Below are 12,449 nucleotides of genomic sequence, written 5' to 3'. Positions count from 1 at the left end.
TAATAGTGGGTCTACGATTTTGATTCATCTTGAGAGCAAGCAATGGCTCCAAAATGAATATTGAAGATGCTAAAGTGAAGAGAAGAATTAGGTCGAAGCTAGCTATCGAGTTGATAGGTTCATAGGCTGGTTTCTTCCCTTGTCAAGCTAGTTTAGAGAGGGTTTGGATCTAGCTCTTCTCTAAACTCGAACCCAAAGCTCATACAATAGTTCATCGTCCACCTCATAACTCAGGAGGAAACCTTAGGATCAGCCTGAGGTGTCAAGGCTGAAATCGAAGATAGGATGGGTTAAAGGGAGAACTCGGGAGGAAGCCTTATGATCAACTTTTCCATATCTAAAATAGATGTTAGGGAGGTTTTCAAAAATCATGGTTTGAAAAAATTATATTATCAACTTGAATGTAAATTTCCTGGGACCGATCAAGGAGAATACAAATCCAAGTAAATTTGCCATGGGCACAATACAAAGTGGCTTGGTTGACTTTAACAAACTATGATTTGTGAGAGGAATTAGGGTTAGAAGGAATTGCATAAGAGGGCCTGGAAGTTGTAACAAGATGGGAATGGGCTCTCTTTTTTTCAATAAAAGCTAAAAATATGATTTTTAGAGGATGAGGATAAGGGATTGATTTTTGAAAAACTAGAATCCTCCGAAGAAGACGTGATTCATTTTCACCACAAGTGAAATAAGAAGAAAAAAAAAAAAACCGCTAGTCATATCCATGGTATCAGATCCAATTTCAAATCTTTGGAAACAGAGACTTCATAAGGTCAAGTGAAGGAATTTTACTCAAAAATTTGTCAGATAGATTAGTTTGTCAGCCTTCGTAGGCCATAGAAAACTCATTGACGTATAGATCCAACTTGAGGTTGGACTTGCATTGAATCTGAAAGAGCTGACTTTAAAGAACGGGATCGATCTGCCCATCCGCGACACCTTTAGCTTTTTTGTTAATAGATTTGCCCAAGAAGATGGGGGAGGTTGAAGCCATGTAGAGGCGAGACTCATCCGAGATAAGAGCGAAGAGGGCTTCAGGGGGAATAGCCGTACAGCTGCCATGAACAAGAGGGAACTGTGTCAGGTAGTACCAGGGGAGGAGGAAGCGGAACTTCCAAGAAAAGGAGAGGGAGAGGAACTGATCGCTAGTGCTTCTCTCTCAAGGCTCAGGAGAGAGAAATAGATACTCCCGTTTGAATGAATGTTCATTTTCTGCTGTTTTGCTTAACACGCATATCATTTATCTTAGGCAGCCAGCTTCTTCTTCTGAACCTGAAGCTGTAGACAGAACTATATGGTTTACAGAGACTGGAATCCAGGATCCAGCACTGCAATAGAGTTGCAATGCTCAGCATAAACTTGTCGGCCATGTCTTGGCAGCACTCATCTTTGTTTTCCAGGCTGAAACTATTCTACTTCACGCTCAAGGCTTTTGAAGGTTTTCGAATCCATGAGGATGAACAACTAACTTTTTGGAGCCTCATGTCGGCATTTGTTTGGCACAATTTCTTCAGCATTTGTCTTGCAGCAACGCCAAGCTTTAGCAGCGAATTATCAACCATTTTGGTTGCTTCATCTAAGTCATCAGCACGATTCAAGAGCTCCACGAGACAGTCGTAATGCTCGCGACATGGGCCGATGCCATATCGTTCGACCATGGACCCAAAGAACCTGCAGGCCTCCTCCACCATGCACTCCCTCACACAGGCGCTCAAGACGCCCACAAAGGTGATTCCATCGGGCAGCACCTTTGCCTTCTCCATTTCCATGAAAAGAGCCACCGCTTCCTTTCCCCGCCCATGAACGCCGAAGCTGGTGATCATGGAGTTCCAAGTTGCCACGCTCTTGACTGGCATATGATCAAACACTCTCACCGCGTCCTCCAAGCTTCCACATTTGCTGTACATATCTATGAGCGCAGTGCCCACGTAGACGCCCTTGTCGAGTCCGCCGTTCTTTTGGGCAAACTCATGCACCCAACGGCCCACACTCAGGCTCCCAAGCTCTGCGCACGCGATCAACAGCGCCACCACCGTGAACTCGTTCGGCATCACGTCGTCGTCCTGCATCCTCCGGAACAGCCTGAACGCCTCATCTGGGGGCCCATTCCTCGCGTACCCGTCGATCATCGCCGTCCAAGTCACCACGTTTCGGATCGGCATGTTGTCGAAGACGGTTCTAGCGGCCTCTACCTCGCCGCACGCCACGAGTCCAGAAAGCAGAGCGGTCCACGACACGACGCTTTTAACTGGCATTTCGTCGAACACCTTCCGCCCGCTCACTGGGTCGCCGCAGCAGAAGTAGAGATGAATGAGGGCGTTCTGCAGGAACGTGTCAGGCCAGAACCCAGACTTGATAGCAAAGGCGTGGACCTCCTTGCCCTTACTAACCTCCAGGAGCATCGAACAGGCCTTGACGACGAAGGGGAAGGTGAACTTATCAGGTCGGAGGCCGCGGGAGAGCATGCGGTTATAGACAAGGACGGCGTCGAGGGGGGCGCCCGCGCCGGCGTGGGCGCGGATCATGAGGTTCCATGCGATGGTGGGAGGGTCGGGGAAGATGGCGAGGAGGCGGGCGGCGAGATCGAGACGGCAGTGGGAGGAGTAGAGGCGGAGGAGGGAGGGGAGGAGGGCGGGGTCGTGGGACAGGCCAGAGCGGAGGATGCGGGCGTGGGTGAGCTTGACATGTCCCAGGGTGGTGGAGGCGCTTCGGCTGAGGAGACGGAGAGCCTCGCGGGGCTCGAGGGCGAGCGCGCCGTCGGCGGGCGCGCGGCCTGAATGGGAGTTGCGGTGGGCGAATGGATCGAGGTTGCAGGCGAGGCATAATAGCATATGTCCGGCGAGGAGTTACTGGCGTTCGGTCCTCTTCAAATGTGTCGTCAACCCACTTATCTCGAACTTGAGGAGGGAACGTGTCGTAGGTCCACGTCATGCCTTGATGATGATGATGATGATGATGATGATGATGATGATGATGATGATGATGATATATTATTAATTAAAATTTTAAAAATAATCAAATATGGCAGCTTAGGATTGAGATAAAATTAAATATCTTAAAGACATGATTAGTAGAAAATATTCTAACATTAATCACCATCGAGGAGCCATTTTGGATATCTCGATTTCATAACAATCGTCTCATCATATTGTGATGCAGGTTATCATATTGTGTTTTTTTGGTCAAGATCAAATCATACCGATTATTGATCGATACTATCCCTAACAACAATGATTTTGGAAGGAACATAATAAGAAATATAATGTTGCTGCCAAGTAATTATGTTTGACAATATTTGAGAATGAATGCAATCGTTATGTCTCTGATATCAAGATAAATGATGTTGTATGTTTTATTGATCAAAATGAGTGGATTGTGGTCCACGAAATTCAATTCAGATGAAAGTTCTTGCAACAGTAGAATAATTTGCAAGCATCACTATAGACATATAGCTGGTAGAGTATCATGACATAATAGCTGTCCAAATACTTTGTTTCGTTGTTATTTGATCTTAGTGACAAAAACCTTTGAAGTTCAATTAATGGTATTTTAATTTGACTAAAGCCGATTAGATACATGTAAATATAAATATAGGGTATATATATACATACGTGAAGAAAATTGATGTATTCAATGTGTGTTTTTAATTTTAGTCTATATTTAGATATTATTATGTCATATCCGATATAAAGGTGGATTAGATTATATTTTTTTTTTCGATTATAGGATTAATGTTCGTTTTAGCTCATATAATTTTGATTATAAACCATTTAAATCCTTATAGTTTACTTATGTCTAAAATAACTTCTATATTTTAAAAAACATAACATATAAGCTCCTCCCGTCAAGTCTGAGTTAACAGACGTTAGAGTCTACTTACATAACATTTTGACTCATAATAAACTATTATTATAATGATATATAATTTAAATTAAAAAATCTATTTTAACCCTTGTGGCTTTCGTCATGGACCATTTAAGTCCTTATGATTTTGCTCGTGTCTAAAATAACCCCTATATTTTTAAAAATATAACATATAAGCCTCTTATATCAAGTCTGAGTTAACATATATTAAAGTCTGCTTACATGACATACTTACTCATAATAAATTATTAATATAATAATATATATAATTTAAATTAAAAAATTAAGACCACTATCAATAGCGGAAGGAGACATCATCGTGGAAGCAACCACCAACAATAGCATCAAGCCACTATTGCCTAGTAGGGCATCATACGCATGCAGCCTCTTCCATACTAACGATAAGCACAGGAGCTTCTGATCCTACCTTAGGTGGATATGCGTCGACTAGTTCAATGCTAAGCATACAATGATAGTCTTTTGGTCCCTCTTCCTCCTCCTAAGCATTTTCGTTCTCACCACCTCTCACTTCATCCTCTCTTATGCCCTCACCCATTGTGCCCACTACGTTGTGGTCTAGTTCTCCCTTCATCTCTGCCTCCGGCCTCTCCTGCCTCTATCTCTCAGCCTTCGTCCATTGTTATGGCCTTCATTGCTTCCTCTTCCTCGACAAGATAGATCTTTTTTTAATTTAAATTATACATATCATTATATTAATAATTTATTATGAGTCAGCATACCACGTAAGTAGACTCTAATATCTCTCAATTCAAACTTGACAACAGGGGCTTATATGTTATGTTTTAAAAAATGTATGAATTATTTTAGACATAAACAAAATGGCTAAAATAGTTTATGACCAAAATCACAAGTACTAAAATGGACCCCTTTTTTAAAACTTAAATTATATATATTATTATATTAATAGTTTATTATGAGTCAATATGTCATGTAAGTAAGTAGACACTAATGTATGTTAACTCAAATTTAACGGGAGTGGCTTATATATTATGTTTTTTTAAAATATATGAATTATTTTAAATATTAGTAAACTATAATGACTTAAGTAGTTCATGGTCAAAACTATATGGGCTAAAATGAACCTTAACCCTATGTTATAGGATGGTTAGGAGTAAAAACATTAAATCGGGTTCCAAAGATTTAGTTTAATAGTATCAAATTTAAAAAATGATTAGAGTAAAATGCTTAGCTCAGCTTAGATGTCAAATAACAAGGAGGCTTTTATAAGAAATACGAAACAATGACATGAGTTATTCGATTATTATAACTTATTTAACTATCATCAACTCAGATAAAAGTTATGAAAGAGCAACGTTTAAAGAAAGAATCAATTTGCAATAAACTAGAAAAACACTCAGAATCATCATTTAAAGCCATTAAAATATGATTTAATCTTAATATATCATAATATGTCTCAAATAATGTAGCATTATTTTTGCATCCCCATCAAGGTTCATATAAAATAAGTTTATCCTAAAGAAATATCATTTGAAAATAAAATTCATTAATAAATTGATCTAGGGATTATTTCATATAATGCAAACTAACAAAAATATGATATTGTTGACAAGAGGTAGAAGAGGATCCAATGAGGGTCTCCTTCTAAAGGATGATGCCATCCTTTAGTATGCAACGGAGTTAGGACAACGAGATATACATAAGAGGAGCTTGGTTGTGCTTAGTGAGAGCAAGATCTCAATTACATTTAATAACGAGGGATCTAACTAGAGTAGGATCTCGACTATATTCAATAGTGAAGGATCTTGATTAAACTCAACGGGAGGAGAGATTGAAAAATAATCATAACGATGAAGGAATCTCACAAGATATCATGATAAAATGAAAGAAAAAAAGAAAAAGCTTATAACTTTATTATATATTTATTGCGTAAATCACAATCCTATTTATAGGGTAAAAGATAATCAAATCAATCTCATACACAGTTGGATTTACACAAATTATGAGATGTCAAATCCCGTAGAAATTTGAGAAATATATGATCTCCTAATCAAGAGATTTAAGATCTTACAATGATCTATCACTTTCAACATAATTGAGCTTTGAAGTGTAAAATATATTGGATATTATTTTAAATTCTCAACCCTCGATAAATGGATCTCCGAAATGTAAGCCTGGTTATATATTAATCAAGTTAATGAGTTAGTTAACTCAGCAACCATATAGTATCATATTGAAAATAGCCAATGGTTGATTTCCTCTCAACCTAAATGACTTACAGAAGTATTGTCTAAGTCGTTAAGCTCTTTCTCTTGTTCATATGTTATTCTAACTAACGGACATAATGTACTTTCTAGTATATAAGAGTATCCAAAATTGATTAAAAATTACTCGTCTGAAATTCTTTTATCGTTTAGAATTATAATAATTGAAATAATAATATATTTCAAAAAATTTATCTAAGCTTTAGTAACAAGGTACAAATTAATTCTATTTTTTTGTATTATTACATTTTAAGATAATTAAACATGAAATCGACCAATTGGTCCATGCCACATAACACTTTTTTTCACCTCTTCGGAAGTATATTTCAATATCCACAACAATTAGGCCAAATAATTAATTTAAAAAATAATCCTTATGTGTCCATGAGATAGTATTTTTGCTTTCAATCCTTCAATTGTATTCCAAAATTCATGATAAATAGGTCAAATAATTAATTAAAAAATAATCTCCGTGTGGAAGTAGTAGTTAAAAAAAATGATGTAAGCCACAGTAAATACAATACACATCTCATATAATATACTCATCATATCATTATAAATTAATACACGTCTTTATTTATTTATTTATAATATATAACTAAATCAAAGTATTATATAAACAATCAGTTTCTCGGAGAACATAGATGATATTGATGGCCAATATTCTAGACTTGTCAAGAATAGCGAGGGGACGTGTTGGAAATTGCATGAGAACTTACATTTCCTCGGCCAATTGAGCGACCTTCCTTTGTAGTTCATACTTCAACAACAACTAAGCTATCATTTTTCAATGACACTGCATTATTCTAGTAGAAAAGTTAGTTCCATACGAAATCAAATATGCTGAAGTCTTATTTTATTTTGGATAAAGGTTATGATCTCTCTCTCTCTCTCTCTCTCTCTCTCTCTCTCTCTCCATCTAATTCTATTGCGGTAGCTCATGAATTGTCAATGGCCAAACCTTGTGCTTGAGAAAAGAAAAAAAAGTGATTCAGGTGGTATTTGAAAACGTGTAGCGACAAGTGGGCCGCCTAATTCTCCCTTCAATGGTTGCTTTCTTTGATCTTAATGAGTAATGGACATGTCGAATTGGAGCTACTCCGATAGGTACTTTTATCTTTCACGAGTCAAAATTAATATATATATTTAAGTTATTCATTAATTCAACTTAAAATTTTAATAATGTTATCGGACTTAAAATATATTATCCGACTCGAGGCTTTTCTTTTTTTTTCTTATATGAATTATTCCTAACATTTTCTCCTAGCTTCAATCCTCCTCTCCTTGCTACTCTTAAGGATAGGTCAAATGATGGTTTGGACTTTGTCTGACTATCCTATTTCACATGTTTCACTCATTTATTATATTTTTTTAAAAGAAAATATTGGCTCAAATATCATGTTGAAATTGATGAGAAATTGATGAGGAATCAATAAAAGAAAATATTGGCTCAAATAACATGATATTTCAAATATCATGTTGAAATATTGGTCAAGGTAACCTAAAAACTATTTTTTTTATTGAATTAATGTCAAATTCAATATATGTTAACTCATGATTTGATTTTAATAATATCATATTAAAATAAAAATATGCTCTATTACCATCAATATTTAAAAATTTGTATTTAAATTAAGTTGTGCACATTAGACAGCTTTGATCATCCATCTTTGGTAGACAATCTCAATTTAATTTACCCTCGTTACGTATCAAATAAATTTTCAAACAAAAAGAGCCATTATCATACATACTTACATGTATAATGATCATTATAAATATTCCACACAATACATTTGAAATGTATATCGAGGATCTAATACATATTTTAAATATGAATTAATATTTGATAATTTTTTTTCAAAATGTATCCGATTTGAATGTCGTATTGAAAATGCTTAGATGCTTATGCTACCCTGAGATAGCATTAACATTCCAATATTTGTAGGATGCTAATATAATTTTTAAAATTCTTAAAGGGCCATATTATTTTATTTAAAAATTTAAAATTATCAAAATGATTTAGTGATAAATCAACATGAGTTATATTCTCTATAAGATGAAAATTTATTTATTTATGTAAATATATATTTTTATTTTTTTATATGTTTGGGCCATACAATATGTTTATAAGATTACATATATATATTTATTTTATTTACTTATTAAAATATATATATTTCTTTTTGAGTAAATATTAAAAATAATAGAATGAGAAATTTATCATAAAATATCCAATAATCTTTTAAAATATAATTTTACTAAATAATTCTTACGTTAATATATATATATATAATATTATTTTATTTATTTATTATTTACTAAACACTTAAACATTTCACAATTATATATTTACTCAAATCCCTGCACATTAAAAATATAAATGAATTCTCTAACATAGTAAAAGTCATCGATGTGGCAATCAATCTACAAGTGGTCATGACAGGCCCGTCGAGCCTCTCGACCACCCGAAAGTCCATGCCTTCCCCTGGAAGGCGAGCAACCATCGAGAAGGCATGGCCACATTCCGCCCTTCATTACTACTTCGTTGAACAATTGGATCATGGAAAAGGTCCCACGTTAGCTCCAGATTCCGGTCAATTGACATCTCACCCTGTGGTGGCATGATAAGCTGCTTCTGCGTCTGTCCACGCACGCTGAAGTCAGCCGTGGGTGAGGGAGTCGTCGTCTTCTCCAATTACTCGTCCTTGTCATGGGATGGGTATGGAGGTCCGGGGTGGTGGCTGTTGGAGTCGGCAGGCACAAGCGAACAACGGGGTCCAGATTAAGATAAGCCTAGAGAAAGAGACAGGAGCAGGAAAATGGATTAGGTTGGCTACCACGCAAGAACATATGAGAGAGGGCCGAAAGGCCGTGTCTCATGCGTGCAGGGGAGCGTCCGGGAAGATGGCGAAAGAAGACGACGACGCGACGCGACGCGACACTCCACAGCGCATGCTTTGCTCCATCGAACGCTGTGCTGGCAGTCCACATTACATTACATCGAACGGGTTGCCTGCTTCACCCATTATTTAGCAGCAGCAGCAGCAGCAGCTGACATGCGTTACGTGATGGAATGGACTCACCGCATTACCTTTTTCTTTCTCGTTCTCAGCACCGGAGAGCATGAAAACAACAACAGGAAGGAAAAAGAAGGAAGCTGCATCGAAAAGAAAGCGGAAAGCGGTGTCCCCACTGTACGTGGCCTCGTGGTGGCACCGGTCATCAGAGGACGGTGTGGTGTGTACAAGAGAAGAGTGAATTCAGCGAGTCAGGCATATTGTCCTACAACAATCGAGATCGTTTGACTTGCATGGCCACATAAAGGTCAAGTTACAGTGCCGTGAACCGTCCGGTTCATGGTGGGGGTCGCACCGGTGAAGCCATGTCTTCCGTTGGCTGCGTCGCTTCCGCCCGTTGGCGGCACCGCGCACGACCCGAGGCCACGTTTAAAGGCGCCATGATGCCACCACTGTTCTTTGATGCGTGCCCGTATCGGGGGATCACGTTATTCCCATGCGACTGCGACAGGCACCCGCGCCCACTCGCGTGTTTAAGTGGTCCAGAGCACAACATCAAAGAAACCGAGTGATGGGGCGGGAATCTCAAAGAAAGAAAAAGAAGCTCCGCCCAATTAATGATCCAGGATTGGATTCTCTCTCTCTCTCTCTCTCTCTCTCTCTTTATGCGATGCGTCAAGCGGTGCGTGCGCACATTACACTTCCGCGACCCGATTCCCATCTCCTTCCCCCTTCCTTTTAAATATAATATATATATATATATAATATTATATATATAGAGGAATTATCATGAATACGATAACTATGAATATTATCGTCCACTGCTTGTTTTTATTCTACTCGGATCGGTTTCAAACTCGATTAATAACTAGTATGGAGTGCCACTCCTTATCCTTGTTCAACCACTACGAAACAGAACCGGTTCATTTTTATCGTGGCTACAACATTTGGCCTTTCTCCTACGTGTCCACCTCTGTATATATAAGCGTTATACATGTGATATGCACATATACTTGTCAAACGCCATCTCCGTCATCACTCCCTCGATCCCGCTGGCCCGACGCCATCTCTGACCATTAGAAGAACAGGGAAACACAGCCGAAACAAACGCACGCAGCGGGGGGGTGATGGCCGTGCAAGCTCGACCTCTCTCCGACGCTTTCTCCCCGGATTTGCGCAACCGGTGAGCCCTGCGTCGGTTCTCCCGCTGGCCCCCTTTTTTGCCCACTCGTGCTTCTTGGAGCGATTCTTTTGGATTTCTTATCCGCCTGCCGCAATTTAAGATCGATATTGCTTCTGCTGATTCCTCTCTGTTTCCTTTCTCTCTTCTTGTGAAGTGGCAGAGCGGGGAAGGGTGCGCTGGGTGATCTCCAGGCGATGCAGGACCACCTTGGACTCCACGCCGGTCTCGGCCTCGGTGAGCGGCCGGTTCCGGCCTCTTATGCACGTCTTCTTGCTTCCGATTCGTGGGGTTATGGGATGGCTGATCGCAACGGTTGCGTTGGGTGACGCAGGGAAGCAGCCGCGGCGGCACCACCGGCAGGAAATCTTCAACGGCGCCACTGTGTCAAGCGACCCGCGGAGCGAGCTCACTTGCAATGCCTCCGCGTCGAGGAAGCGGGCGCGGGAAGAATCCATGGCCGCGACAGTCAACAACATCTCCGGGGTTCGGTTGCTCGAGTCCGGCTCCGCCTCCACCAGCGGCCGGCAGGCTCCGTCTTCTCAACCCGCATCGCCCCTGGCTCGAGATCTCGTTTCCCTTCTCTACCAGCAGAACCTTGAGATCGACGCCCTCGTCCGCCTTGAGGTGTCTTAATCTTTCCTATTTGGTGTTGGCTCGCTCGTTTGATGTGTTGATTTCTTAATGAGTAACGGCTGGTGGCCAACAACAGAGCGAGAGACTGCGGGCTGGAATGGGGGAGACGTGCGAGAGGCGATGCAGGGCTCTCGTCTCGGGGCTGGAGCAGCAGGTGGTGAAACGGTTGATGGAGAAGGAAGCCGAGTTGGAGTGCGTCAACCGGAGGAATGCGGAGTTGGAGCAGCAGATGCGGCAGGTGAGCGAGGAGAACAAGATCTGGTTTGCCATGGCCAAGAACAACGAGGCCGTAGTGTGCAGCCTGAGGACGAGCCTGGAGCAGGCCCTTCTCCGGAGCGCCGCCGGCGAGGGGGGAGAAGGGCAGGAAGGGTACGGCGACAGCGAAGCGGCGAAGCTGCTTGTCGACGACGCGCAGTCGTGCTGCTTCGGGGTGGAAGAGAGGGTCCAGCGGCGGACGGTCTGCAGGGCGTGCGGGAAGAAGGACGTGTGCGTCTTGCTGCTCCCTTGCAAGCATCTCTCCCTCTGCAAGGACTGCGAATCGAAGGCGCACGCGTGTCCCATCTGTGGCTCCTCCAAGGAGGTCTCCCTCCAAATCTTCATGTGCTGAGCGCCCGGGAGGCGTTCCGGTTCGGCTTCCGCATGGTTTATTCTCCCTGCTCGGTGGGCCGGTCGGACCGGTGGACTCCAGTCCGGTTCGTTCGTGGAATTTGTTCGTCTCTTTGTTCTTGTTAGTAATTTTGTTTGTTTTTGTTTATACTTTGTGGAACTTTGGCCAAGTTTTTGGATAGTCATGTGACGTGACTAAAAGCATTACATTATATATCGTACACTTTCAAATGTAAGCTATATAATACTCTTATATTGATATCTCGCGAGTTATGTTTTATAGAAAATACTTTTTTTTAAATTAGAGCAGCTGTAAATTTTTGATAGATTTTAAAACACTGCATATGATACTTTTATATAATATTATAATATGCTAAATATATTTTTTAAATTGATTATGCCATCCGATCAGTAATCGAATGATATTTCTATGACTTGCAGTGCAATGACACGCCTTGCTTGCCTTCTCTCGAAGGCAACCCTCTTCCTTCTCTTTTGTTTAAACAATTCATTACATTTTAAGACTACAACTATTTATTTTTAAAAACGAAATAGAAATGACTATGTATATTAAACTTAAATCTAAAAGGATAATCATATATATATATATATATATATATATATATATATATATATATATATATATATATATATATATATATATATATATATATATATATATATATATATATATATATATATATATACATACATACAATAAAGGCACCCACATAACGGGATCACATCAATACAATATGAACGGAAAAAACTGTACCCGTCTTATTTCAAACATGGGAAGCACATTTTCTATAATGCTTAACATGACGTATTTTTTTCGGTTATAGAAGATAGTGCGACTATGAACTACGTAATGTATTGGTTGAAGTATTCCTGCATCAAAAT

At 39.9% G+C, this 12,449-nt stretch overlaps 2 protein-coding genes across 4 annotated transcripts; one reads left to right on the top strand and one right to left on the bottom strand.

The window, feature by feature from the left end:
• Positions 1 to 764: 764 nt before the first annotated feature.
• LOC135652616 (pentatricopeptide repeat-containing protein At3g26630, chloroplastic-like) lies at positions 765 to 2,875 on the bottom strand. 2 transcript variants are annotated; one of them, XM_065173691.1, is made up of 2 exons: positions 2,391 to 2,875; positions 765 to 2,321 (listed from the first exon to the last, which is right to left on the bottom strand). In XM_065173691.1, exons 1-2 carry the CDS (start codon positions 2,829 to 2,831, stop codon positions 1,413 to 1,415), a joined length of 1,350 nt encoding a protein of 449 aa, XP_065029763.1. In that variant the 5' UTR covers positions 2,832 to 2,875; the 3' UTR covers positions 765 to 1,412. The 2 variants fall into 2 exon arrangements, with proteins under 2 accessions (XP_065029763.1, XP_065029762.1); XM_065173690.1 differs by having other exon boundaries at positions 765 to 2,874.
• A 7,250-nt stretch (positions 2,876 to 10,125) lies between these two features.
• LOC135652503 (probable BOI-related E3 ubiquitin-protein ligase 2) lies at positions 10,126 to 11,805 on the top strand. 2 transcript variants are annotated; one of them, XM_065173470.1, is made up of 4 exons: positions 10,126 to 10,307; positions 10,468 to 10,541; positions 10,639 to 10,931; positions 11,017 to 11,805. In XM_065173470.1, the coding sequence occupies exons 1-4, from the start codon at positions 10,252 to 10,254 to the stop codon at positions 11,545 to 11,547; spliced, it is 954 nt and encodes a 317-aa protein (XP_065029542.1). In that variant the 5' UTR covers positions 10,126 to 10,251; the 3' UTR covers positions 11,548 to 11,805. The 2 variants fall into 2 exon arrangements, with proteins under 2 accessions (XP_065029542.1, XP_065029541.1); XM_065173469.1 differs by having other exon boundaries at positions 10,127 to 10,307; positions 10,462 to 10,541.
• The last annotated feature ends 644 nt before the right edge of the window (positions 11,806 to 12,449 follow it).

Source organism: Musa acuminata, chromosome BXJ3-11, assembly GCF_036884655.1.
Source record: "Musa acuminata AAA Group cultivar baxijiao chromosome BXJ3-11, Cavendish_Baxijiao_AAA, whole genome shotgun sequence".
Classification (NCBI taxonomy): Eukaryota; Viridiplantae; Streptophyta; class Magnoliopsida; order Zingiberales; family Musaceae; genus Musa; species Musa acuminata.
This window is presented reverse-complemented; position numbering and strand designations above follow the sequence as displayed.

Bases quoted from the DNA above. Each gene is read 5' to 3' on its own strand.
- LOC135652616 (XM_065173690.1), bottom strand. From the start codon at position 2,831: ATGCTATTATGCCTCGCCTGCAACCTCGATCCATTCGCCCACCGCAAC.
- LOC135652503 (XM_065173469.1), top strand. From the start codon at position 10,252: ATGGCCGTGCAAGCTCGACCTCTCTCCGACGCTTTCTCCCCGGATTTG. The intron at 10,308-10,461 runs GTGAGCCCTGCG...CTTCTTGTGAAG, and splicing joins TCCCCGGATTTGCGCAACCG to TGGCAGAGCGGGGAAGGGTG. The intron at 10,542-10,638 runs GTGAGCGGCCGG...TGGGTGACGCAG, and splicing joins CCACGCCGGTCTCGGCCTCG to GGAAGCAGCCGCGGCGGCAC.